This window comes from Paroedura picta, chromosome 16 (genome assembly GCF_049243985.1).
Source record: "Paroedura picta isolate Pp20150507F chromosome 16, Ppicta_v3.0, whole genome shotgun sequence".
Lineage (NCBI taxonomy): Eukaryota > Metazoa > Chordata > Lepidosauria > Squamata > Gekkonidae > Paroedura > Paroedura picta.
The window spans coordinates 7,198,196-7,222,668 of record NC_135384.1 but is presented as its reverse complement, the minus strand read 5'-3'; the positions used below and the strand labels follow the sequence as shown (position 1 = coordinate 7,222,668).

The window sequence follows — 24,473 nt, the reverse complement described above, 5'->3', positions numbered from 1 at the left end:
AACTTTGTCATAAATAGCCTCAAATAAAGTTGCTAAGGTCCAGGCAGTGCCTGGAGGTCTCCCCGAATTACAACTGGTCTTTTAAACTACAGAAATCGGTTCCTCTGCAGAAAACAGCAATCCCGCCCCACATTCCGCCCTAAAATCCCCAGGAATTTAGCCTCAAAATGTACTGCTCACAGAGGGACAAAATATTTCAGTGGGCTACTGAATCTGTACAATGTAACTTACCGGAGAAGTGTGTTGCCTGTCTCTCTCTCTCTCTCTAGCAAGCCAGCCAACTCATCCTGCCGGAATTCATCACAGCACCTTCAAACCAAAAGAGGTGTCCAGTTAGACAGTTGTGGGGAAAAGATGGGATTTCCAAAACTGATATTAAATTTTACAGTCCTTCTTCCCAGCTCTTTAAAAAGTCCATAACAACTAATTCTATTGACCTCATACAGGATCAATATGGGGGTGGTGCTGGGTGGTCTCTGTGGGCATTTCCAGAATGTTAGAGTAGGTACTGGATACCAGAAGAAAAGGGAAGCCAGATGAGGGGCTATGAAGGGGCTCCAACCCCAACACCCTCCTATTATGGATGTCTTTGTTTCCCAATAGGTGTTGCCTGAAGGTAATGCTAGCCTGACTCTGCTGAAACATCTGCCTCCTGGTTAGGTGCTTTGTTTTGAGGAAATTCTTTGGGGGGAAAAGTGGGTGCCACAAAGCACAAGGAAGAAGAAGAGTTGGTTTTTATACCCTGCTTTTCACTACCAAAAGGAGTCTCAAAGCAATTTCTGATTGCCTTCCCTTCCTCTCCCTGCAACAGACATCTTGTGAGGTAGGTGAGACTGAGAGAGCTCTGACAGAACTGCTCTGTGAGAACAGCATAATCAGGACTGAGGTGAGCCCAAGGTCACTCAACTGGCTACATGTGGGGAATCAAGCCTGGCTGGCCAGGAATGAAGCTGGCGCTCCTAAGCACGGCAACAAACTTACTGCAACAAACTGACACTGCCCTGAGCTCCAGGGGAGTGCGGTATATAAAGAAACAAACAAGCAAGCAAGCAGCACAATGCACGTTGGTGTAATAAGACTGTGATTAGAAAGACCTGGGTTCAAGTCCCTCCTCAGGCGTGAAGTTTGCTGCTTGACTAGGTTTGCCAGCTCTGGGTTGGGAAATACCAGGAGACTTTGGGGAGGGAGTGGGTGGGATTTGGGGCAGGGAGGGAACTCAATGAAGTATAAGAATAGGGAGTACACCCTCCAAAGCGGCCCTTTTCTCCAGGGAGCCTGATTTCTGTTGCCTGGAGATGAGCTAGAACTCCAGGGGATCCCCAGGTCCCGTCTGGAGGCTGGCATCCCTACCTGCCTGACCTTGAGCTTATTCCTGACTGGGTTTTTTTAATGGATTATCTCGGCTTTTTCCACTGAGATAGTTTCCATTTTGGTCCCCCACCTCAGGGGTAGTCAACCTGTGGTCCTCCAGATGTCCATGGACTACAATTCCCATGAGCTCCTGCCAGCAAATGCTGGCAGGAGCTCATGGGAATGGTAGTCCATGGACATCTGGAGGACCACAGGTTGACTACCCCTGCCCCACCTCACCTCACCTCCTAAAGTGAGTTGCCTGGGGTATTCTTTGGAACTGAGAGGCAGGAGTTAAGTCTCTAAAATAAACGGTTTTAACCTGCAGGATTGCTTAAAGGATAAAGTGGAGGTGGACGCCTCATAAACGTCGCTCTCTGCTTTTTAGGGGCCTGTTTGCATTTAAGAAGACGACGACAGCTTTCCACAATAGAGGTCGGCCCCGCGGGTTATTTGACTGCTCTGCCAGGACGAGCCGGGTTTGTTCTTTGCAACATTTCGTCGTCCCAGAAGTCAAAAATGCAACCTTAATGGGATCCTTTTCTGGTGTGAGGAAGCGGCGGGCTCGGAGTGCAATTAGGGTAACTATTTAGGGGGGAGGAAGACAAGGGCTTTCAGCGGCGGAGGGACACAATGAAACATATCTCGGCCCTTTAAATCACCACGGCAATAAGGCCGTTGCTCTTTGCTGAAGCGGCACCTCAGACTAGTGCCCGAACTCAAGATGGAAGGCTGAGCATCAATTGCGCTTTCCCGATACGCTTTCCCGTAGCTAAAATGGCCGCTCTACGAAATAACTGGATACGTTCCGAAGAGGGCGGGCTCTCAGGAGAAGGGGGGGGTGCCCTTTTCCAAGATGGCGGCAATGCAGGATAAAGGCTCCCAAAATGGCTGCAGGCGTTTTCCTACCCGAACTCAAAATGGTGCCAGCCGGTTACCGTTGACGATGAGAACCACCTATTTTGTTCCTATAGCCAGTTATCGCCTAACGCTCATAAAATTATTCCGGTCCGTCACTAAAACAAAAGTTTCCCTCCCTTTCCTGCTCTGCATCTAATAATTATTTTATTTTAAAAACTCGTCCTTCCGCGTTAGTAGACTGATGTTCCCTTAATAAAGATGGCGGTTCTAGCGACTCTTGGCAAAATTAGGCTTCTTAATCCAACTCCTGCACTTCTTTACCTCATTTTTGAATGCCTAGGCTGGAGTAGTTCGACCGCTAGGAGGGCTTTTTTTTGTAGGGGGGGCACTTTCCCACACGGTTACAGACTTACTTTCCCTTTTTTGAAATGGCGCCCCCTCTTTGGAGAACAGAGTGTGAGCGGGCGCACAAGCATTGACGTCATCTAAGGAGTGCTGAAGCTCCCTGGAAGGCAGGTGGGCGGGGCTGCTGCCCTCATTCAAGATGGAAGACACCAGCACATGGAATGCGGGGAGCAGTGGCTCCAGCAGCAGCAGTGATGGGGAGGAAGACATGGAAATGGAAGAGAAGATCCAAGGGGGGAAAGAGGAGAAAGGGAAGGTTCAAGGAAGAGGGGTCTACGTGCCCGGGCAGGGTCCCCCACCAGCCTCTGGAGAAGAATTGGTGATGGATGAAGGAGCATATCGGCTCTACCACCGTGCAGGAACAGGTGAGACTCTGGATTTGGGAGTGAAAGGGACAGCAGCTGGGAGGGGTGGGTATCTTTTATTTATTTTGTATTGGTTTTCTAGACTGCAGACTGCTCCTCCCTGCAGACTCGGCTATTGATTTGGCAGGGGAGTCAGGGATGGCCAAACTTTAGCTCTCCAGATGGTCATAGGTTACAATTCCCATAAGCCCCTGTTGGCACATGCTGACAGGCTCCTGGGAATTGTAGTTCCTGCTCATATCTGGAGAGCCACAGTTTGACCACCCCTGCTTGTGGTGAATATGTAGGTATGATGTGTAGAGCAGATATATGGGGTGCTGGAGGTGGGTACCAACTGGGCAGCATGGATTTGGATTATGACTCTGGTCTAGAGAGTCCCATGAGTTAGATTTAGCTGTGCAACCGATCCTTCTAATGGAGTTGGCAAGGTTTAGGTTGAAAAACAGTGCTGTCACAAGCATACCTGGAGGCAGTCAGTAAGTTGTTAATATTGTAAGGGGACCCAGAGCAAGTGATCACTTGAAACAGGTTATTTATCATACTGCACATATTGTGTCGCCAGGAGATCCGAAGGGGTTTGCCATTGCCTGCCTCCTTGCCATGATCCCTAGTGTTCCTTGGGGGTCTCCCATCCAAATACTAGCCAAAGGCAGCCTTGTTTAGATCTGACAAATACAGCTTGCCTGGACCATCCAGGTGAGGGCAACTTGAAACAGGTAAGTGGCCCCTTAATGCCCTTTGACCACTTTTCTAAAGTTGCATTTGAACTTCCTAAAAGAGGGCTGAAATAGTGACAAGAACTAAATATGGGGCTAAAATAGAGCCCTGTGATAGAAATTCAGATTCTCCTTTTTCTCCGTGCAAACCCAGGTGCTCCTTGCTTGAGTTTTGACATCTTGCGAGACTCTCTTGGGGAGAATCGAACCAGCTACCCGCTGAGTCTTCTTCTTTGTGCTGGAACCCAGGCTGAAGCTGCCAACGCCAACAGGTGAGAGGACCTCAAGTCTGTTTTCCAAAGTGGTTAAAGGTGCCCTGATAAAATACAGGATGGGCCTCTCATCCAGCAAACCAACAACCATCATTATCTCTCTCCCCCCTCCCATTAGATTGATGGTCCTGAAAATGCACAACCTCCACGGGACCAAACAAGCCAGCAAGGAAGGCCTGGGGTCAGAGAGCAGTGACAGTGAAGATGATGATGAGGATGAAGATGAAGAGAAGAAACCTCAGCTGGAGCTGGCCATGATCCCCCATTATGGGGGCATTAACAGAGTTCGGGTATGACTCGTATTCCCTGCCCAGTCAGCCCTCTTCTGTTCTCTGTAGCTCTACGTTCCACTTTAATGGACCACACTTTTTCTTAATAGGTGACAGATTTCGGAGGCTCACAGATAGCGGCCGTTTGGTCCGAGAAAGGACAGGTGGAGGTGTACAACCTGCGCCAAGCCCTAGTGGCTGTGTCAGACTCTCAAGCGATGGCTGCCTTCCTACGAGAAGAGCAGGCCAAAATAAAGCCCATCTTCTCCTTTGCTGGGCATATGACGGAAGGGTTTGCTATGGCCTGGTCCCCCAAGAAACCAGGTAATTGGAACGGGGAAGGCCAGGGGTGCAGGATGTGGTGGCCTTGCTGTGGAAGTGGGCTGGCTGGACTGCAGCTCAAGAGCCTCGGTATCATCCTTTTCAGGGACTCTTCTGACTGGTGACTGCAACAAAAATATCCATTTGTGGACCCCCAAGGAGGACGGCTCATGGTTTGTAGATCAGCGCTCGTTCACAGGCCACACGTCGTCGGTGGAAGACCTGCAGTGGTCTCCAAATGAAGCTACGGTGAGTTGTAGTGGCATAAAAATGCTGCATGGGCCTCACAGGAATCTTGATGCTCTGCTGTACATGCATGTATTTAATGCTCTGGAAAACTCACTCCTCCACACCCCAGCTTTAGTGAAAGGTTTCCTTTGATTTACTTTGCCTATGTTCCTAGTCCTCATTGTTAAGATGTGCTCTAAGCAGCAGAAAGACTTTTTAACATCGAAGAGCCTTTATGCCTTTTTAAATTGACCTTGCCACTTTAGATAGGACTAAAACATCTGGTTTAGGAGGGCTGTTTTTCCTCCACCTAAATTTCCTTATCTCTACCCCCAACTACTTCCTCCCCACTGTTCTGGTGTCAAAATCCTGAATTCTGCAGACCTGCAATTCTTGATGGCCTTGGAAGGGTTTCCCAAATGAATGGGAGTTAATTAATATTTCTATAATTTGTTAAACATTTATCGGGTGATATGGACATATATGGTCATGTTGACCTGCTTCTCCTCCCAAAATGGCCAAGGATGGCCCTGGAGGGGATGAGAAGGGGAAGGGCCCTGGGTGGGCATGTGCATTGCTCTGCTTCCCAACCATATTCTGCACGATTGCACCACTTCTGGGGTTTCTCAAAGCCTGAAGAATGTTTCAAGAGTTTCTCAATGGCAAAAAAATTGAGCAAGGCTGCTACAAGCCTTGCTCTGCATACCCTATTGGGAGCACTGCTTTAAAGCGGTGTGGAGCAAAGATGACTAGTATCTTAGGTCACTGGATGGGCGTACAGCTGGGCCTTACAAACCAATCCTTAACTTCGTTCTCATGGCAGGTTTTCGCATCCTGCTCTGCAGACGCCTCCATCAGGATCTGGGACGTCAGGGCAGCCCCCGGGCAAGCCTGCATGCTGACCACCAGCCAGGCGCATGACGCTGACGTCAACGTCATCAGCTGGAACCCAAACGAGCCCTTCATCGTGAGTGGGGGCGACGACGGAGCCCTAAAAATATGGGACCTGCGGCAGTTCCAGGTTAGATACTTCCGCATATCGCTTGTCCTCTTTTCCCCTCGTAGTTTCTGGCCCCCGTTGCCGCCCCTCCGCCCAAGCAGTCTCTTAGGCCTTTCCTCTCTCTGCAGAAAGGCTCACCTGTCGCCACCTTCAAGCAGCACACGGCCCCCATCACCTCCGTCGAATGGCACCCTACGGACAGCGGTGTCTTTGCGGCGTCCGGCGCCGACGACCAGGTGACCCAGTGGGACTTGGCTGTGGAGCGAGACGACGCGGAGGAGGGCGAGGACCCCGCTTTGGCCTCCATCCCGCCCCAGCTGCTCTTTGTGCACCAAGGCGAGAACGACATTAAGGAGCTGCACTGGCACCCGCAGTGCCCGGGGATCCTCATCACCACAGCACTGTCGGGCTTCAACATCTTCCGAACCATCAGCGTCTGAAGGGAGGGAGGGGCTTTCAAAATGGCGGCTCCTCGTTCCCGCCCCAATGAGGTCAGACTGGCTTTCTCCGGGTGGTTCTTCGCCTCTGCTTCGGCGGTGCCTGTTTCCAGATGTGGGGGTGGATTCTGTTTTGCGGCCTGGATTAATTTGTTCGGGAAAGGAAGTCTCCACGGCCACCCTGGCCTAAGCTGTCAATGAGCTCTCTGTTTTCTTGTCTTCCGAGGACAGAATTTGCTGCGTGTCACTTTATCAGGTCTATGCCAAAGACAGAAAGCCTATTTTACCTGGGATGGGGGAAATCCCCCCTCCTAAAAAAACCTCTAAATCCAACAAATCAATAATTTAGATGATCCTGTTCTGGCGTGGGGAAAGAAGGGGCCCAGCTCAAAATACACTGTACAGAGAAGCTCCATTCAACTGAATTATTATTTATTTGATTTGATTTCTATGCCACCCTCCCAGCGGACTGGCTCAGGGCGGTGTGCTACATGTAAACATAACGACCTTAATTAAAAACATACACGAGAATAAGGTTTAAACTAAATTGTGCGACAGTGTCAGCATTGACCAGATGGAGATTATATCACTCAACTTTCGTAGAACTAGATTGCCGTCCGGAGGTGGTTTTGAGAGATGGCTTTGATTTGGGGCGCCCTGGAGATGTTATCAGATTCACCACCCCCAACCAAAAGTCTGGCTGAAGAGCTCTGTCTTACAGCCTTTCTGCCTTGGCCTAGACCACCAAGCTTAAGCCTCTCTACGAGGAACAAACCAGAACAGGAAGCTAACCGTGCATTTGCATTGAATCAAATAAATTATTTTTGGAAAGGAAGTTAACCGTCTGTGCTCCTTCCACCGCTGCGTGGATCTGTACATCTTCTAAGCATCTTTGCTAACTGCAAGTTTGGCCCACTAGATGCAGGGGTGGCCAAACTGGCTCTTCAGATGCCCCCACAAGCCCCTGCCAACATAATGCATAACACTGGCAAGGGCTCATGGGAATTTTAGTCCACAGACATCTGGAGAACCACAGTTTGGCCACCTCTGCACTGGGGGCTCAAGAAGCATCCATCCTGCTGGCCACTCAGGACTGCTGGCGGATTACTCACATACTGTGGCCGAGGCGATCAGTGGCAGCTTGTTGGGAATAGATAATCTGTCCCTAGAGACACGGAGCACTCACCCCCTGCAGCCGCCCCTAGAAGGGCCTGGCTATTAGGGCACCCCTCTGAAAATGACTGCAACTCTATGCAATTAAAAGGTTGATAAAAGGTCACTGAGCAAGGCGGCCTAAGGCAGCTTCTGTGGAGAGACACCAGTTGCTCCCTGTTGGAACAGCACACCGAGAACTCAGCGATGTTAACAGAGGCATTAAGGACGGTCAGTCCGTTCTCACTGCATCCCACTCCACTGCAAGGACGTGTACGCTACAGTCCCGTCCTGGTCCACGGAGCAGAGGAGAACAGTCTTCTTGACGCTGGTTCCAAGCCGTCCTACACTGATGATGTCACACAAGGAAAGGGGTGTGTCTCGAGGCACACAGAGGGCGATGAAGTGGGCGTGGAACCTCATCGGGTCACCTGTCAGGGCGGGAGGCAGAAGGATTACCAGAGGAAGAATGCCCAGTCTTGTTTAGGAAAGATCTTGTCTACCTTGACGGCTGCTTTTTGTTCCAGAACAGGGTTGGCCAATATGCTGGAAGGGGCTCATAGTTGCCATACTCACAGGCCGGCCACCCCTGTTCTAGAACAAAAGGGTGAAAGTTTCTGCATAGTATATGTCCCAAAACAAGCAGTATGCATTTCTGCAAGGGCAACAAACCCCATAAGAACCAGGCTGGGGTGAGGCTCTGTGGGAACAGCTATGACCCTGGCATAATTTCAAGTCATCTGCTGGGACTACGGGGCTGGAATCCAATGGGAAGCTTAATCATTTTCAGCGGACGATTTTCCTTCCTTCAGATTTTTAGTAAGTTTCCCGAAAGCAGCACCACCGCCCCGCCAGCCCTGACGTTTACCTGGATAAACAAGGAAATCGCCCCCGAATTTGCTCCCGCTGGTGATATAGTAGCCTCGTTCCCAAAGGTTCTGGAAAACCTGGAAGCGCATCTCGTGCTCTGGTTGTCCGCCGTACGGCCACTCTTTGGAGGGCAAATGCCAGTCCACCTCTTCTTCTTGTCCCCGTTGGGTCCGCTCTGTTGGGAGCTGGACCATCATGGCTTCCCGGGGGAACACAAAACTAGATTCCAGGTCTGCAGGTTTGGACGCAGGCTCTGGAAACGGAAGCAAAAGTGAATATTCCCACCCGTGGCTGGAAAAATTGGCTTAGCTTGCCCCCTTCTTGTTTGTCCTGCACGTGGCTGATGAGACACAAAGCAGCATCTAGCATCATGGTCCCTGGAGATGCATTTCTAGCAACTTCCTTCTGAGCTATTTAAGGCCGCTATAGGTCTCGCCTCAAGATTTTTTGCCTGCTCTAATCGAAACCTTGTAATAAAAATTCAAAAATGAGAGTCAGTATGTAGGATGCTCTATAGAGCATTCAGGAGTATCTGTCAGGTGCAGGTATACTGCTTGGATATAGGGAGGTTCCATTTTCTTATCCCATGGAGAGTCCTCTTCCTCCATGAACATCCCATCCCACTTTTAAGCTGGCGGCCGCCACCGTGTCTTCTAGCAGTGCCTCTTGACACACAATTTATCCGCTGTGCAAACGACAGGCAATATTCTCACCGTCTGTTATCAATTTCATCAGGTGAGCCAAAGGTGGTGAAAGGAAGTGGAAGAACTTGTTTCTGTTTATAGCATTTGCAGAAGTCACAGTTTTAGTGCTAATGCATGGAATCCTAACGCCTTCAAAGCCCAAAATGGAGTTAAGGGATATTTATAGTAACCTAGGTGGGATTTTTCAGTATCGTCTCCTTCCTGGAGCATCCACTTCTTGCCACGCACTGAAAGGGAATATTTAGGATTAGTGCAGGCCGCTGTAGCTGTTCCCATACTCTTCCGGACTCTGCCCATCTCCTTACCCCTGGCTTTCTCAACCAGGGTTTCGTAAAACCCTGGATGGCCCTGGAAGGGTTTCCTAAATGGGTGGGAGTTAATTAATTTTTAATACATTTTTAAAAATTATTCGTGTATAGGATGGTCTGACAGTATATGGTCATGTGGGAAAAAATGGCCAGTGATTTACCTGGAGGGGTTGGGCACGGGAGGGGCCCCAGGTGGGCGTGTCCACCAGTGGAAAAAAGGCCCCATATAACGAAAGAGCACCACTCACCTGCTTCGCCCCCTTTCCGCTGCCGTTTCTTGGCCCGGCCTTGTGCTATGCGTTCAGCCAGAGTGCCCATCAGGGCCTTCCTCTGTTCGCCAGCAAGCCTGACCTGCTCCTGATAGCTCTCTTCTTGATCTTTTTGGTAGGCAGCCACCGCCTCCAAGAACGAGGGATCCTGTGGGTACAGGCAAGCAAGCTCAACGCCACCCTTTTTCCACCACTGCAGCCCAGAATGAATCAGAGTTTGGCCCTCAAACCTTTGATCTGTTTCTACAGGGTTACTGAAAAAGACCTGGCTTGGCCAGATTTCTTACTGCTGAGTCTGTAAACTCGGGCAGATTTTAAGTGGGCGGGCAGAAGGGACTGTGTCGGTGCATGGCTCTCATGGCCCTTTCTTGCCTAGGGAAATATCAATCGCCATTTGGGGTCGGGAAGCAAATTTCCTCTAGAGATTGTTTTGTTTTTTTTGGGGGGGGGCGCATCATCTGGGCAGGTAGTTGTGAGTTTCCTGCATGGTGCAGGGGGCTGGACTAGATGACCCTGGAGGTCCCTTCCACCTTCATGATTCAATGATCCTAAGCCGGAAGTGTCTTGCTCTGCTCCCTGAGCACAGGTGTATTGGGAATCCACCATTACCTGGCCTGCCTCCTCTGTCAGGGGATGGGAGGTCGGGTTTTTAAGCAAGGTTGCCACCCCCATCTCTGCCAACAGCCGGGCCTCTTCTGGAAGTAACTGGAGGGGAAGGCCCAGCCGCACATTCTGCCGCGGCTTCCGAGCCAGCGCCCCAACCAGCGTGCCGACAACGCGGTGTTCTTCGCGGATACGCTGAGCGTCATCGGCATTCCACACGAAAGCCCTTCCCTCCAAGGCGTGGATTCGGATCATCACGGGGCCTGTGCGCGTCTCTCTCTAGAACGAAGAAGAGCTGGTTTTTATACCCTGCTTTTCAGTACCCAAAAGAGTCTCAAAACGGCGGACAATCGCCTTCCCTCCCTCTCGCCACAATAAGACATTCTGTGAGGCAGGGAGGGCTGAGGCAGCTCTGAAAGAAGACGCTCAGTGAGAACAGCTCTATCAGGACTGTGACTAGCCTGAAGTCATCCCGCAGGCTGCAGGAGCGGGGAATCAAACGCAGCTTTCCAGATTAGAGGCTGCCGCTCTTAACTACCACATCGAGCTGGCTCAAGGTGAAACTATGGTGATATTCACAGGCCTCAGAGGTGAGACTGCTGTTTGCAGACATTTTCTGTGAATGAACCAGATGCTGTGGGTGGACAGGTTACATTAAGCATATTTAGGGATGCCAGCCTCCAGGTGAGTCCTGGAGATGATCTGGAATTACAACTTATCTCCTGAGTAAAGAGAGCAGTTTCTCTGGGGAGAACATGGATACTTTGGGAGGTGTACTCTGGCATGGTACCCCACTAATGTCTCTGGCCTCCATCCCCGAATCTCCATTCATTTGGAGCACCCAACTCAATTTCAGAATGCTTTCAGCATTCCACAGGGCCTGCAAAAGGGAGCTCTTCTGCCAGGTCGTGGGATGCGGCTGGGCCGCATGGAAGATCTGGCCCCATTTCAGCGGCAGTAGCAAAGTCTATCAGGCACCCTCTATCCCCCCCCCCCATAGTGGGGTTACTGAGGGAAATGTAGATGCCTGTTGAGTTTTTACCGCATCTTGTTTTACTACGTGGGGAATGGTGTTTGATGTGTTTTTATATGGTTTTAGTGGGTTTTTATTTTTTGTAACTCGCCTCGGGCCTCCGGGGAGAGGCGAGCGATAAATCTAAGAAATAAATAATAAATAAAAATAAACCACGCCTCATCTCCTGCTGGTGGCCGGGGGGGGGGGGAGACCTGACAACCCGATGTGCATATGACCCCTTACCTGTTGTTGCCCAATGCGCACTAGTCCAAAGGCTTACTGGTTCTCCGTCTGCCTTTGCAGAAGAAATCTGGGGAAATTCAGGACATGGAAATGTAAGGCCACTTACTAAGCAAGGCCCCCTAAGGCACCATTTATTTATTTATTTACCTTTATATACTGCCCTCCCCGAAAGGCTCATGGCCTACAAGCCATTCCTTTAGAATGCACAAGCCATTCCTTTAGGCTTTCTCAGCCAGGGGTTTCATGAAAACCTGGGTTTCTTGGTGCCTGGCAAGAGTTCCCCAAATAGGTGAGAGTTCATTAGTTTTAATATATTTATTAAATTTGTTAAACACTGATCCGGTGATACAACCCTACATTATCATGTCACCCCCTCCCAATTGCCAACGATGGGCCTGGAGGGGGGGGCGTGACCACAACTCTGCTTCCTAACCCTACTCTGCAGGATCCCGCCCCTCCCCGGGTTTCTCAAAGGCTATTTCAGGGGTTTCTCCATAGTAAATAAAAGGACTGAGAAAAGCTGCCACAACTGAAACGCTGCCCCTGCCCCCCCCCCCCCCAGATGCCCAATCCCAAGAAGCGTCTCCTGCCGGGGCCAAAGGAGACGGGGATCCACATTGTGCAGGATCCGCTCCACAGCCTGTTGCCCACGCACCTGCTGCCTTCAGCGGGGGGGGGGGGGAGAGAGATCCTGCCCTGCAGCCAAACTCGCTGTGCTCCGTGGGGCTTACTCCCGAGTAAACCTGCAGCAGCTGCTACAGGCTGGGGAGAAAACAAATTAAGAGTCACTCCCCCTCCCCCCCAAAAAAATACAACATGCGCGTCTATTGCCTCCAGCACCCTCCCTCGTGCGCCCGCACCTTTGCACGCCCAGCAGCAGCAGCAGCACCCACCACGCCCGGGGATCGGCGCCGCGCACCCCCGGAGCGATAGACCCCTGCGCCAATCGGCCGGCAGTGGGTGGGTGGGTACCGTGGAGGAGGGGCGCGGGTGACCCACCCCCAGCCGGCCGGCCCTCCCTCGCCAAAGGAAGCCGCGCAAGAGAGGCAGGAAGCGGAGAGGCGGGGAGCTTTGCAAGGAGGCGGGCGGGCGAGCTTGCCCGGCTCGCCGATGGCTTTGGAGAGGTCCTGACCGCCCCCTGCCCGGGATCCCGTGGCTGGCGCGGGGAAGGCGCTTGGAGCAGGTGGGTGCCGCCTGGGGAAAGGGGGGGCGGCCTGGAGCTTGCATTGCAGCCGGGGGCCGCGCCCTCGGATGCGGGATGAGGGAGGGAAACCTATGCATGGCCCACATTTTGGTTAGGATCTGCCAAAGCGAACCAGGGCGCGCAAGTTTTAGGATAATACCCCCCCATACACCCAGTTGGCTTCTGGGGCGCTCATTTTCTCTGGGGAGGGGGAGAGATCTCTCTGGAGGTCCAGAGATTGTAGTCTCCGGCCGGTGGCTGAACTAGGGGGATCCATAGGGCAGGGGTGGCCGAGCTGTGTCACCCCAGATGTGCATGGTCTGCCATTTCCGGGAGGCCCTGCCAGCAGCATGGGGGCAGGGGCTCATGGGAATTGTGGTCCGTAGACAGCTGGAGGGCCCCGATTTGGCCATCCCTGCAAGAGGGGATGGTCGGCCCCTAGACCCGGTAGTGCATGAATCCAGCACCATCGGGGCCTGGTACCTAGAAGAAAAGTGTTTTTTTTTTTATGTTTCCACACCCTCTCCCCATTGAGTCTCATTGCTGGTTCCTGTTTTTCTTTATGTCAGAGATCCCTGCCAGAAGATCTGCCTGGCTAGAAACAGAATCCTCAGAATTTTCATTCTGTTTCCAGTTCTAGGGTCTGTTGTTTTCCAGAAATTTATTTTTGCTTTGGGTGTGGCTTGGCGTCCTGGCCTGGGTACTGGTGTGGCTCCTAATTCAGAGGTGGCCAAACTGTTCCTCTCCAGATGTCAGTTTGGCCACCTCTGCCATGATTTGCTGCTCCTGCACTCCGCATGTGCTTAGATTGAGAGAGATTTTGCCAGTGGTTGAACAAAACTTGCCATTATGTTTTCGAGAAATGTCTTTACTAATCGCTCACGGTACTTAATCAAACGCAAGACTGTTTTTCCCACAGGTATGCCGTTCGCAAAAAAAAAAAGAGGAAGTCGTCTTGTATTTACATATGTGTTTCAGTTATGTACAATAATTTTTTATATGTATAATCATGCTTTTGTAAGAGTCATCTTACAGGCTCGTCTTCCTTTTGTGTAAATATGGCATTCGGCAGACGTTCAGCCAGGGCCTTGAGGTTTAATCAAGCCTTCGAAGGGGAGTTTTCCTTGTCTTAAAAAATAATCTCTTCTAGCATCACCCCAAAGCGTCCCCCAGAACCATATAGCACCATCACGGATCTCACAACTCCGCTGAACAAAGTTCACCCCATCTTTTCATTTGGCCCAAGCGTGAATTTAAGAAGTTAGTAATTCTTCCTTTTGTGAAAGAGCTGCTGAAGGAAGCTGAATGAGGACATGTTATCATAGCCTTTCTCAACTTTTTTACTGTTGAGAAACCCCTGAAAAGCAACAATGCAGAACATGGTTGGGAAGCACAGCGGTGGACATACCTATCGGGTCTCTTCCCCTTCCCACCTCCTTCAGGCCCATCACGGACCATTTTGGGAGGGGAGTGAAATAGGCTGACATGACCATATAAGGTCATATCACTCGATAAATATTTAATAAATTAAAAAATATATATATATTAAAAATTATGAACTATCCATTCGGGAAACCCTTCCAAGGCCATCGAGTAACCCCAGCGTTTCACGAAACCCTGGCAGATAAAGCCTGACTTACCGGATGGTTAGATCCACCCCATCAGTCTCTGTCCATCTTAGTCCAGTTTAACGCTTCCATTTTGTTTTCCCATTCCACTGACCTCTGCAGTTCCCCCTCTTGACTATCCTTTCTTCCATAACTCCCCGTAGGCCTGTCTCTCCGCTCCGTTCAGTGCTCACTCTTTCTCTGCTTTCCCATCTTGGCCCTGTCTGTTTCACTCTTTGTCCAAGGGCTCAGTTCTAGAGCATCTGCTTTGTATGCAGGCAGAAGGTCACGGGTTCAATCCCCGCCATCTCCAGTTTAAAGGATCGGGTAGCAGTGGATGTGAAAGACCTTTGACTTGAGACTCTGGAGAGCAGCTGCCGGCCAGAGTGGTCAAGGCTGACCTTTATAGAGCAAAGGTGTGACAGCATAAAGCTGCAGCCAGTGTTCACAGGCCTCTTTGCCTCCCCCCTCCCCCTTTCTTCAGTCTCTGGCTTTGTAGCTGTTTCCTTGGTTTTATTCTGCAGTCCGGACCTCATTGATGGTTGTACCTGTCCACTACGCACTAATGAAACAGGCCTGATTTGAATGTGACTCTGACAGGCGAGGGGAGCCCACCAGTGTGACTTGGAACACCTCCGGGGGTCTTGATCAAACTGGCCTGCTGCCCGTACAAGGGCTATACATACAACACTAAAATGGCAGAGTGGCAAACACCCGGCCTACAGATCTCTGACGTATTAACCTTCGGAACAGGAGCCGCTCTGCAAGGGTAGTAGTGGTGGTGCAGATTTAAAGAAGACGCTCACTGAACGCGTAGAAAATTGGGTAAGTCAGGCCGTGACAACGCCCAGGTCGCCGTGAGGCCTGGAAATCCCAGCTGCGGTGCCTGCCTGTTATTTTCAGCAAGGATTTTATTGCAGCGTCTCTCGGCGATCCTCGGTAGGAATACGAAGGTTTGTTTATAGTTTCGCAGGATGTGTTTCGTTGTAGGAAGCTGAACTTCCTACATGGAGGTCTAGGGGCTCGTGAGCCTGTTTTAACTTCAGCCCCGTCAACGGTGGAAGCTGGACTCATTGGGGGGATGCGTGGGGGCCAGGCTTCCTGGGTTCTTTGCAGCAGCGCTGCTGGATCTAAAGGCTCTTGGTTCCTCCGTCCCTTAATCTGGCCCAAGGATTTCTACTTAAATATAGAAAGCCTGGGTCACCACCCAGCAAGGGATTAAAGAGGCAGGGACCTTGGGTGCAGGCCACGGGGAGAAAGTTGTGTGGGGGCGGGGATGTTTGAGCAAGCGCATCGAAATGGAACTGGGTGTGCTCGGCCACAGTACACTGTTCTCCAGGGGAGGGGGGGGGGTTAAATTGTGATCTGGTGATACAGATTTAATGCAGACACCAGGACCAAAGCGGAGAAGGGACAGCTGCACCGATTGACCAATTGCGGCTTCTTGGCTGTGTAAACTTCCGCTCTTAAGGGCGCCACATCTGACAATCCAGCCTGTAAAATCTTTGCACAACTTCCCCGGCTGCATATCTACTCCCTTTTCTGCCTTAGTAAACAAGGACTCGGGGAGTAGCCTCTTTTACTCCTCCTGTATCCTATTAGTCCTCTGTCAGCTCCTGGAAGAACGCCTCGGGGGCTTGAGGCAGCCCAAATCCATCACTTCATGGCACCTTAGGACCAGCCCACTCCTCCTTCACCCTGTCTTCTGCCTTTAGAGTATTGTGTTTTGTGTGCAGATTCCAGTCCAAGATAGGGTAGCCGGCTTCTTCTGCTGACGGAGCTCCAATGCCTTAGCTGCTGCCAGACAGGCAGAGATTCTGATGGGAACTTCTTTACCTGACGTGGAGCTGAAATGATCTGGAAAGCTATCGCTTCTTGAGTTTGCATGGGTCAGGCAGCTCTTGAAGTCATAGGAGTGCTTGTTGAGGGAAGAGGGGGCTAGCAATCCTAATTTGAAGTTGATGGAGTTTAATCTACAGGACCGCCTTTTCCCATACAGCCCCCCCAAAGAGAGCAATACCTGCTCAAGATCCTGGGCCCCAAAGATATCAAATTGGACTAGGCCAGGGCCTTTTCGGTGCTGGCCCTGGCCTGGTGGAACGCTCTCCCTAGCAAGGTAAGGCCCCTGCAGGACCTTGGACAGTTCCAAAGGGCCTGGAAGACAGAGCTGTCCCCACCTGGCCTACGGTTGAGACCTAAAAAGAGTGCTGAACTCCTGGCCTCCCTATTCGAAACAGCAGCCAAATTCTATCTGAGCCTGAATACTTGATCTAGATCAACCCTCCCGCTACAAGAAGCGGTTAGAACTATTTGAAGGGACCCATTATCTTTTAAAATAAATATAAAGTATTATAATATTGTTCTATTGTTTTCAAAAACGTTGTTACCCGCCCTGAGCCCTAGGGAAAGAGCAGGCTATAAATTATTATTATTACTACTGCTATTATGGGGATTTCTTGGCCACCCCTCTCAGCACGGCCGACTCAGGCTGGTTTGATAAAACCAGACAGCAGTTTGTTTGTTTGTTTGTTTATTTATTTATTATATTTATGTACCGCCCTCCCTGGGGGCTCAGGGCGGTTTACATAATAACATAAGAACAATACATGGAACAAAAAACAATCCTCAATTATCATTCATTTAACCAATAATTCACCCTTAAAATAATTAACAGTAACCCGACCAGCTGCTAGCAGTAATTGTAGTGCTGATAGTAGGTCTTGTAGCACACATTCAAATTTCCGATTTCGGGATGATCGGGGGGATCAAACTCCCAGTTTTGGGGCAACCCATAGACAGGCTTCTGGCTACAAGACCCAGCTCTGACCTTCTGGATGCCACTCATAGAAATCCAGTATTACAGGCCACTAGCCGTCTTCTTGCTGTACCTGGCCAGACCACATTCTTGTCTGGATCCTTCTCTGGAACTTCTGAGATTTCAACATCCTCCAGTGTTGACTCTGGTAGTCCTGGGCTTTTTTGACACAAGTGTACTGGATCTCCTGCTTTTAACCTGCCGGCTCACCGTTTTTCTCTCTCTCCCCCTGCAGAATCCCACTGTTTCTGACTTGGGGAAGATTCGCTCGCAACCATGTCCCCCGAAGAGATGACCTACTTGATGGTGCTTCTCATTTCCATCCCCATCGGCTTCCTCTTCAAGAAAGGGGGTGAGCGCTGCACCTGGGGGCAGCCTAAGTGGGGGGGGGGGGAAGGAAAACCTTGCTTCACCTCAGAAGGGTTTTGTTTTTGTTTGGTCCAGACCTTGAGAGGGACTTGCAGGGGATCTGCAACCTGGGTTAAGCCTCGATGCTGTCACAAAGAGATTAGAATCTGCAAGGGCCAGTGGGTGGGAGGGAGGAAGAGTCTCGTTAGTCAGAGGACAGGGCGTCAAGAAGGTAGGACAGGTGGGGTGGGCACTGGGTTTAGTCCACCAGGTGTTCGGATCCGGAGTTGAATTCCTGTACTGATCAGCAGTGGTGGGAACTCAGTACCCTGAAGATAGGTATATCTCCCCCCCTGCCCTCCAGTACCTGTGTATTAATGGTTTTTGCTGGGTGGGAGCCCTCTTTCTCCCTGTCCTCATTTCTTCTCCTATTCCTTACCTCATTTGGTGGATCTTTTCCCACTCCTCTTTGAGACTCCTTTGGGGAGTAAAAAACATGGGGTGCGAAAAGAAGAAGAGCTGGTTTTTCTACCCCACTTTTCTCTCCCAGAAGGAGTCTCAAAGCGGCTTACCATTGCCTTCCCTCCCTCTCCCCACAACAGACACCCTGTGAGGGAAGTGAGGCTGAGAGCGCCTTGAGATTACGGCTCTGGGAGAACAGCCCTATTAGGGCTGTGACTAGCTGAAGGTCGCCCAGCTGGCTGCATACGGAGGAGCGGGGAATCAAACCCGGATCACCAGATTAGAAACTGCTGCTCTTAAACCTCCTGCCCCCGGCTCTTCTTCTTTTTGTTTCCCCTCCTCTGATTTGAACAAGCTTAAATTCCCAGCATGTTTAGCTGGTTAAACACAGCCTGCCTTCAGCGCCTTGTCCGAGTTGCCTTTTTAAAAGGGAAAAACAAAAACCTTTTGGTATTTTAATCACACCTTAAACGGGTGAGAAATGGTTGTGGCTTTCTTAAAGCCGTCTCTCATTCCTGGGATTTGGGTTGGAAGCCTCTGTACACCTCCCCAAAGACTGCATTGGGATTTATAGTGGTCCACGATGCACACCTGTATTTTGTGCACCAAAAAAAAAGGTGAACTTGCCATTTTGTGAAGTTGTGTGCACTCACAGGCTTGTACGTACCGGACCGCATCAGATCTGTTCCTTTCCTTCCCCACAGGGCTGAGGACCAAAAAGTTTGGAGGGGCAGCTGCAGGGCTCTTGCTTGTCTTGGCCACCTGTCACATCCACACCCTCCACTCGCTGGTCACCATCCTTGGGACGTGGCTGATCATCAGTCTCTCTCCCAGGTAACGGAGTGGACTGCCGTGGGTCATGGTGGAAGTTCCAGCTTCTCTCGGTAGATGCTCAGGAAGCCTTGGCTGTTGAAGTGGAGACTGGGAGGAACTGGGGCGTGTTGGTCTTCCAGGAGGGGAATGTAGTTTGGGCTACTTGGTCTTCTGGTTGTGAGATTTCCTGAGGTTGAACAAAGGAGAAATATTGTGGGATCTCTAGAGAAAGGAGCCATTCCAGCGAGTTGGCACACAGGGGCTCATCTGAAACCAGGAATTGGGGGAATGGAGATATTTGTGAATGAGATGCTTTTTGCGTGGGGGTGGAGAATGGGAAACATTAATGCTACCTATGACTCTTCTCTGTCCACGCTAGGTCTTGCCACTACTTGACCCTCGGCTGGACGTTTTCTTACCTGCTCTTCTTCCGCACGGTGACGTACTTTGGCTTCCCCGACCCAACGCCGTTCACCAACGCTGTGCAACTCTTGCTGACTCTCAAGGTAGCCGATTGGGCTGCGGAAAGGGGAGAGGAGGGCTTCTCTAGGAAGTGCATTTTCCATGGTCACCTCTGTGTCTTCCAGATGGTGAGCTTGGCCAATGAAGTGCAAGAATTCACCCAAGCCAAGAAGCAGGAAGTGGCGGCGTTCACCAAGTCTCCCGTGATTGGCGTAATCCCCCAAATGCCAAGACTGGTGGAGATTCTGTGCTACAGTTATTGCTACGTAGGACTCATGACAGGTACCCAACAGGGCAGGGCGGAATGCGTGTCCGTGTATCCAAACATCCATAGGCCTTGGACAGTCATGTTGACTTGTTTTCTTGTATGAATCATGGTTGTGACCACATGGTCATTTGAATGCCCACGTCCTGTAACCTCTTGTGGTGGGAGAGAACATCCCAAGGGCTTGCTGTTTTCTGTTTCGGCTTCTTTTGGAAGGCTATGAAAGATGGCAGATCAAAACAAGAGAGGCATTGGAATGTCATGTTCTGGCGAGACGGGTTTGATTCCCCGCTCCTCCACATGCAGCCAGCTGGGTGACCTTGGGCTCGCCACAGCACTGATAAAGCTGTCCTGACCGAGCAGGAATATCAGGGCTCTCTCAGCCTCACCCACCTCACAGGGTGTCTGTTGTGGGGAGAGGAAAGGGAAGGCGAATGGAAGCCACTTTGAGATTCCTTCGGATAGAGAAAAGCGGCATATAAGAACCAACTCTTCTTCAGTAATATCAGGGCTCTCTCAGCCTCACCTCCACAGGGTGTCTGTTGTGGGGAGAGGAAAGGGAAGGCGACTGGAAGCTGCCTTGGGACTCCTGGTAGAGAAAGGCAGTATATAAAACCCAACTCTTCTTCTTCTGCTTTTTGTTTGAGTCATATTTTCTCTCTTTGTGTGTCAAACATGTTTCTTTACCTCCTACCCTTCTTCCTGTTTTGTTATCTTTGTGTTTTCCGTTTTGTACGGCGGCTTTTGATGGTTACATCCTGAAAACAGCTAGGCATTTTCACATCGTTTTGCTGGGGCAAACCTTAGCTTCAGCTTTTGACGGTGAAAGCAGAGCTGAAGAGTTTGGGTTGTCCCATGGACTCTTTTGAAAAGGTCTGGGACTGGCCTACTGGGAATTTGGAACCATTCCCCTGGCCCCACATGACACAGATAGCTAAGTTCCTAGAACGTCTGATTGTGTCATGGAGTACGCCCCTGATTGGGAGTAGAATCAGCTGCCTAAGGAGGTGGTGAGCTCCCCCTCACTGGCGGTCTTCAAGCAGCAGCTGGATATATCCTCATCCTGGAGTCTTTAGGCTGATCCTGCATCAATCAGGGGTCAGACTAGATGGCCTGGAGGGCCCCTTCCCACTCTAGGATTCTATGCCATCTGAGCCTGCCTTTGTTCTTGTACCCAGGCCCGTTCTATCGCTACCGTACTCACCACGACTGGCTGAACCAGCCGGACTCCTCCGCGATCCCCAGCTGGCAACCTCTGCTTTCCAGATCGAGAATGATCCCCGTCTTTGGGGTCGCTTTCCTGGTGGTCTCCCACTTCTTCCCCCTCGACTACGTCCGAAGCGAGGCCTTCTACGAGCGAGGACTCCCTTTCCGCCTCTTCTACATGATGCCCATCTTTTTCGTCTTCCGCATGCGTTTCTACGTGGCCTGGCTGTGCGCCGAGTGTGCCTGCGTCGCAGCGGCCTTCGGGGCGTACCCGACGGCCGCCAAATCCCGATCGGGCGGGGGGCCCACCGTGGAGTACGAGCCTCTTGGCAGGTGAGTCCCAGAGATGTTCCCTTTCTGGGGTGAGGCCTAGAGCCAGCGTGAGGAGCTCCTGGTGATGCCAGGACCATAATCCCTTGCTGTCTCACAGGATTGTGGGTCATGACATGCCAGCACCCAGGTGTGATCATCACCTTCTACCTGTAAAATATGCAGAATGGATGAAAGGATCCTCTACTTGCTCTAGGAAGGGAAGGCCGTATAATATCGCCCATGCTGGCAGAGGCTAATGGGAACTGTAGCAATCCATGATACAGGCTCCAGAGGAAGGCAGGGGGCAAGCGTAACTTAGTGAGTTCCCAGTGGCTTAGGGGAGAGTAAATAAGCAGTCCATTATGCAGTGCCGACTGGAGAAAGTGAGAGGGCCATCGATCTGGCGATCTGTAAAAATCAATTCCTCCGGAGCACTCCCTGTATGCGTTAGATCTAGCAGGTTTTGGTGGAACTGGAGGATGTATACGGATCAGGACGCGTGCTCTGCTGTGAAGGGTTCTAAAGAAAAGAGAAATCACCTTGGCCCAGCTGGCAAACAAATATGAATTCAAAAGTCCATTAAAAGTTATCTTCTTTTATTCAGAATCCGGTGGCACGTTGAAGGCCAACCAAGTTTTATTCAAGGTATGAGCTTTTGTGTGCACGCACACTTCCTTGGAGACAATGTGTGCAAGCTCATAGCTTGAATAGAACTTGGTTTGGCCTACAAGGTACCCCTGGACTCTCAATTTGTTCTGCTGCTTCAGGCCAACATGGCCTCCTGCTTCAATCTTTCTTTTATTCAGGTTGCGTTTGTTTTTCTGTATCGATATGCTACAGATTGGATCCATGTCATACAAGTTATACTGCCTGGGAACTATACTTTTTGTCTGAGCTGAAAAACAGGCTGTGATGAAGCTGAGGGGAAACCAGGTATTTAATACCGCAATCTTGTCGCATATCCATTCAAGAGAAACATATGCTGCCTGACTAAAAGGAGAGAACTTTTAATGGACTTTTGAATTCTTATTTGTCACATACGTGTTTGTCAGCTATGTTTTCTCTTATATATTTGTTGAAACCAATTCCTGAGGCTGCTTAGATTTGTTTGCTTGAACAATCGTGTCTAGGGCAGTGAAGTAGCCAATTAGAGAAGGACATGACAACAGAGAATTTGGTGGCTGGATGGAGTCACGGAAGAAGTCGATGTGAGCTTAAATGGACTCCGGGGAATGGCAGAGGACAGGAAGGCCTGGAGGATCATTGTCCATGGGGCCGCGATGGGTCGGACACGACTTCGCACCTAACAACAACAACAATAACAACATAAAGATCCCCCTCCCTGTTTTTTTCTTTCAAGTAGGTCAGCTGACGGGGAGGTGTCCAGCATCACCTATGACTATGAGACAATTAAGAACATCAACCCACACGGCACGGACTTCTGTGTCAAGGTCAAGGACGGCATGCGCTACTGGAACATGACTGTGCAGTGGTGGCTGGCCCAGTACATCTACAAAAGTGCGCCTGTCCGTTCCTATGTCATGAGGTAAGAAGAATTCTACTGGGGAGTGGGGTTGGAGCCAAATTGCAGGGCGAGGGGGTTACAAGAATCATAGAATCATAGAGTTGGAAGGGGCCATACAGGCCATCTAGTCCAACCCCCTGCTCTACGCAGGACCGGCCCTAAGCATCCTAAAGCAAGAAGATTTTCGAGAGGGAGACGACAGCCTCTTGCAGGACGAATTGAAAAGCTCCACAGCCACTAACTTCTGTATTTTATCGATTTATATACAGCACCTCTCGGACTTTCCGTCCCGGGGAGGCAAACGACGATTGATATTAAGAGGATAAAACAATAACGATAAGGTCAATTAGCATTAAAACCAAACCGTGCATTTTAAAACGCTACTAAGAACATTATCAGTGCCATTCGTTGCCCCTGAGGTTGGTGATGATGTGAACCATTACTGATCTTGACTAGGCGGTGGAGAAATTTCCTAGAGACGGCAAGAGCCGTCATCTTTGAAAGAGCGAGCATCTTTGAAAGAGTCCCTGAGTTTGGCTTGAGATGGGGGGGTGGATCGATAAAGGCAACAGAGAAAGCGTTAGGAGGAAAGGCGGAATGGAACTAGTGAAGCAACTTGGGGACCTGTGGGAGGATTTTAAGGCTGACGTCTTCTTCCTTCCCAGGAGCGCCTGGACTATGCTGATCTCCGCCTACTGGCACGGGATTCACCCTGGCTACTACCTCAGCTTCCTGACCATCCCGCTGTGCCTGGCGGCGGAAGGCGCGATGGAGAGCGGCTTGTTGAAACACCTCTCCCCCGCGGGGCGTCTCTACGGCGACTGGGTGCAGTGGTTCCTGAAGATGCGGGCCTACGACTACATGTGCATGGGCTTCGTTCTCCTCACCTTTGAGGACACTGTCCGCTACTGGAGCGCCATCTACTACTGCATCCACGTGGCGGCCGTGGCCTTTTTCCTGCTCGGGAAGCTGCTGGAAGGCTTGAGGGACCCAGGCAGATCTACCAAAGGCAAAGGCGGAGACGTGCAGAATCCCCAGCGGCAGGAGTGATGAGGCCAAGGACAGAGGTGGCCAGAAGAGGCCGGCCAAACCCACACGGCGGGGCGCTACCCGAGGTCCTGGGGACCCAAGGAAGCGATGTGAGACTCTCAGCATTGGAAGTCCGTGAATAGGAACTGGCCCACCCACCCTGGCTCCCAACGCCTGCTCTTCACCCGCTCCCCTGCTAGAATCCTGACCTCTTCCTCCCCCCGGTTGTCACCTGCAATGACTCTCTAGGTAGCGGTCTTTCTCCAGGAAAACGTGGTCTTTTTGCCTGTTAAATTTTTTTCCCTCCCCTTCCAGCTTCTCTTCTGCACTCCAGGGGTCCTGACTTGTAATAGCTGGCTGCTCTGAAATGTCGTTTTGTTTCTTTCCTCCCCAAACCTCAAGCCGTTTCACACTGGAGCCAGACAAGACCGTGCAGGAATGAGCTGGTCTCAAATTCCAAGCTCCTGGCTGGCTTTTTAAAACAAACAAACAGACGTACATGTTTTATATATATACATACGCGCCCGCACACACTCATGTACATGTACTACAAGTGTACTGTCTAAAGGTGTGTTTTGGGGAATAAAGTAGACTATCCTAATGGGTGAAAAAAGTGGGTTAAAATCACAGCTCAAGCGTTGATGTCGTCCTGGGATAATGGGCTGTGCAAAAGCCCGTCAGCCTCTACATGCCACGACTCCTCCCCATCGAATGTGGCAGGAGGAGAGACTTCTTGCCTCTAGTTTTCATGGAGAAAAGGAAACTAGCACTGAAATGAGATTGCACAAGCTTCCAACGGCTGGCTCCAGTGCTGCAGATGTGAGGGCTAGGCCGTGGTGGGTTTGGGCCTTTGGCTTCGGGACTGTGTTTTATAAAAGTGCAGGTATTGGTTGGGGCGGGGGTTCAAAAAGTATCAGGCAGGGGTGGCCAAATTGCCTCTTCAGGTATCCATGGACTACATTTCCCATGAGTCCTGTGGACTATGATTCCCATGAGCATGTGCTGGCAGGGGGTCATGGGAATTGTAGTCCATGGACATCTACAGAGCCACAGTTTGG

The 24,473-nt window shown here is 50.8% G+C and overlaps 3 protein-coding genes and 1 long non-coding RNA gene across 10 annotated transcripts in view; 2 read left to right on the top strand and 2 right to left on the bottom strand.

The window, feature by feature from the left end:
* LOC143825595 (uncharacterized) overlaps positions 1–354 on the bottom strand; it is a 74,257-nt gene extending 73,903 nt beyond the window's left edge. For both annotated transcript variants that reach the window (XR_013226966.1, XR_013226967.1), the window contains exon 1: positions 232–354. This is a non-coding gene — a long non-coding RNA (uncharacterized LOC143825595). The remainder of the gene's footprint in view (positions 1–231) is intronic.
* Positions 355–2,585: 2,231 nt separating this feature from the next.
* Positions 2,586–7,059, top strand: GRWD1 (glutamate rich WD repeat containing 1). Its single transcript, XM_077314842.1, has 7 exons — positions 2,586–2,981; positions 3,852–3,969; positions 4,088–4,259; positions 4,349–4,562; positions 4,666–4,808; positions 5,611–5,808; positions 5,916–7,059. The coding sequence occupies exons 1-7, from the start codon at positions 2,756–2,758 to the stop codon at positions 6,225–6,227; spliced, it is 1,383 nt and encodes a 460-aa protein (XP_077170957.1). The 5' UTR covers positions 2,586–2,755; the 3' UTR covers positions 6,228–7,059.
* Positions 6,640–24,473, bottom strand: part of TSEN34 (tRNA splicing endonuclease subunit 34) — a 35,191-nt gene continuing 17,357 nt past the window's right edge. The window contains exons 1-7 of one of the 4 annotated variants that reach the window (XM_077314843.1): positions 12,249–12,389; positions 11,389–11,455; positions 10,137–10,409; positions 9,507–9,675; positions 9,121–9,177; positions 8,245–8,499; positions 6,640–7,807 (exon numbers count right to left, since the gene is read on the bottom strand). In XM_077314843.1, the coding sequence (XP_077170958.1) occupies positions 7,620–7,807; positions 8,245–8,499; positions 9,121–9,177; positions 9,507–9,675; positions 10,137–10,385 (918 nt within the window). In that variant the 5' untranslated portion in view covers positions 10,386–10,409; positions 11,389–11,455; positions 12,249–12,389 and the 3' untranslated portion in view covers positions 6,640–7,619. Of the gene's footprint in view, positions 7,808–8,244; positions 8,500–9,120; positions 9,178–9,506; positions 9,676–10,136; positions 10,410–11,388; positions 11,456–12,043; positions 12,210–12,248; positions 12,390–24,473 lie in introns of those variants that run through there. The other 3 variants (XM_077314845.1, XM_077314844.1, XM_077314846.1) reach the window with 3 other exon arrangements.
* Positions 12,444–24,028, top strand: MBOAT7 (membrane bound acylglycerophosphatidylinositol O-acyltransferase MBOAT7). Of its 3 annotated transcripts, none has more exons than XM_077314840.1 (8): positions 12,444–12,571; positions 17,229–17,345; positions 18,508–18,637; positions 18,996–19,122; positions 19,204–19,360; positions 20,522–20,882; positions 22,222–22,407; positions 23,052–24,028. In XM_077314840.1, the coding sequence occupies exons 2-8, from the start codon at positions 17,270–17,272 to the stop codon at positions 23,434–23,436; spliced, it is 1,422 nt and encodes a 473-aa protein (XP_077170955.1). In that variant the 5' UTR covers positions 12,444–12,571; positions 17,229–17,269; the 3' UTR covers positions 23,437–24,028. The 3 variants fall into 3 exon arrangements, with proteins under 3 accessions (XP_077170955.1, XP_077170954.1, XP_077170956.1); XM_077314839.1 differs by lacking the exon at positions 12,444–12,571 and adding an exon at positions 14,383–15,003; XM_077314841.1 differs by lacking the exon at positions 12,444–12,571 and adding an exon at positions 14,396–15,003 and having other exon boundaries at positions 22,225–22,407.

Excerpts from the sequence above, each read along its gene's own strand:
- GRWD1 (XM_077314842.1), top strand. The coding sequence starts at position 2,756 with ATGGAAGACACCAGCACATGGAATGCGGGGAGCAGTGGCTCCAGCAGC. Across the intron at positions 3,970-4,087 it reads GAAGCTGCCAACGCCAACAG|ATTGATGGTCCTGAAAATGC; the intron begins GTGAGAGGACCT and ends CCCTCCCATTAG. Across the intron at positions 5,809-5,915 it reads GGGACCTGCGGCAGTTCCAG|AAAGGCTCACCTGTCGCCAC; the intron begins GTTAGATACTTC and ends CTCTCTCTGCAG.
- MBOAT7 (XM_077314840.1), top strand. The coding sequence starts at position 17,270 with ATGTCCCCCGAAGAGATGACCTACTTGATGGTGCTTCTCATTTCCATC. Across the intron at positions 17,346-18,507 it reads CTTCCTCTTCAAGAAAGGGG|GGCTGAGGACCAAAAAGTTT; the intron begins GTGAGCGCTGCA and ends CCTTCCCCACAG. Across the intron at positions 22,408-23,051 it reads GTCCGTTCCTATGTCATGAG|GAGCGCCTGGACTATGCTGA; the intron begins GTAAGAAGAATT and ends CTTCCTTCCCAG.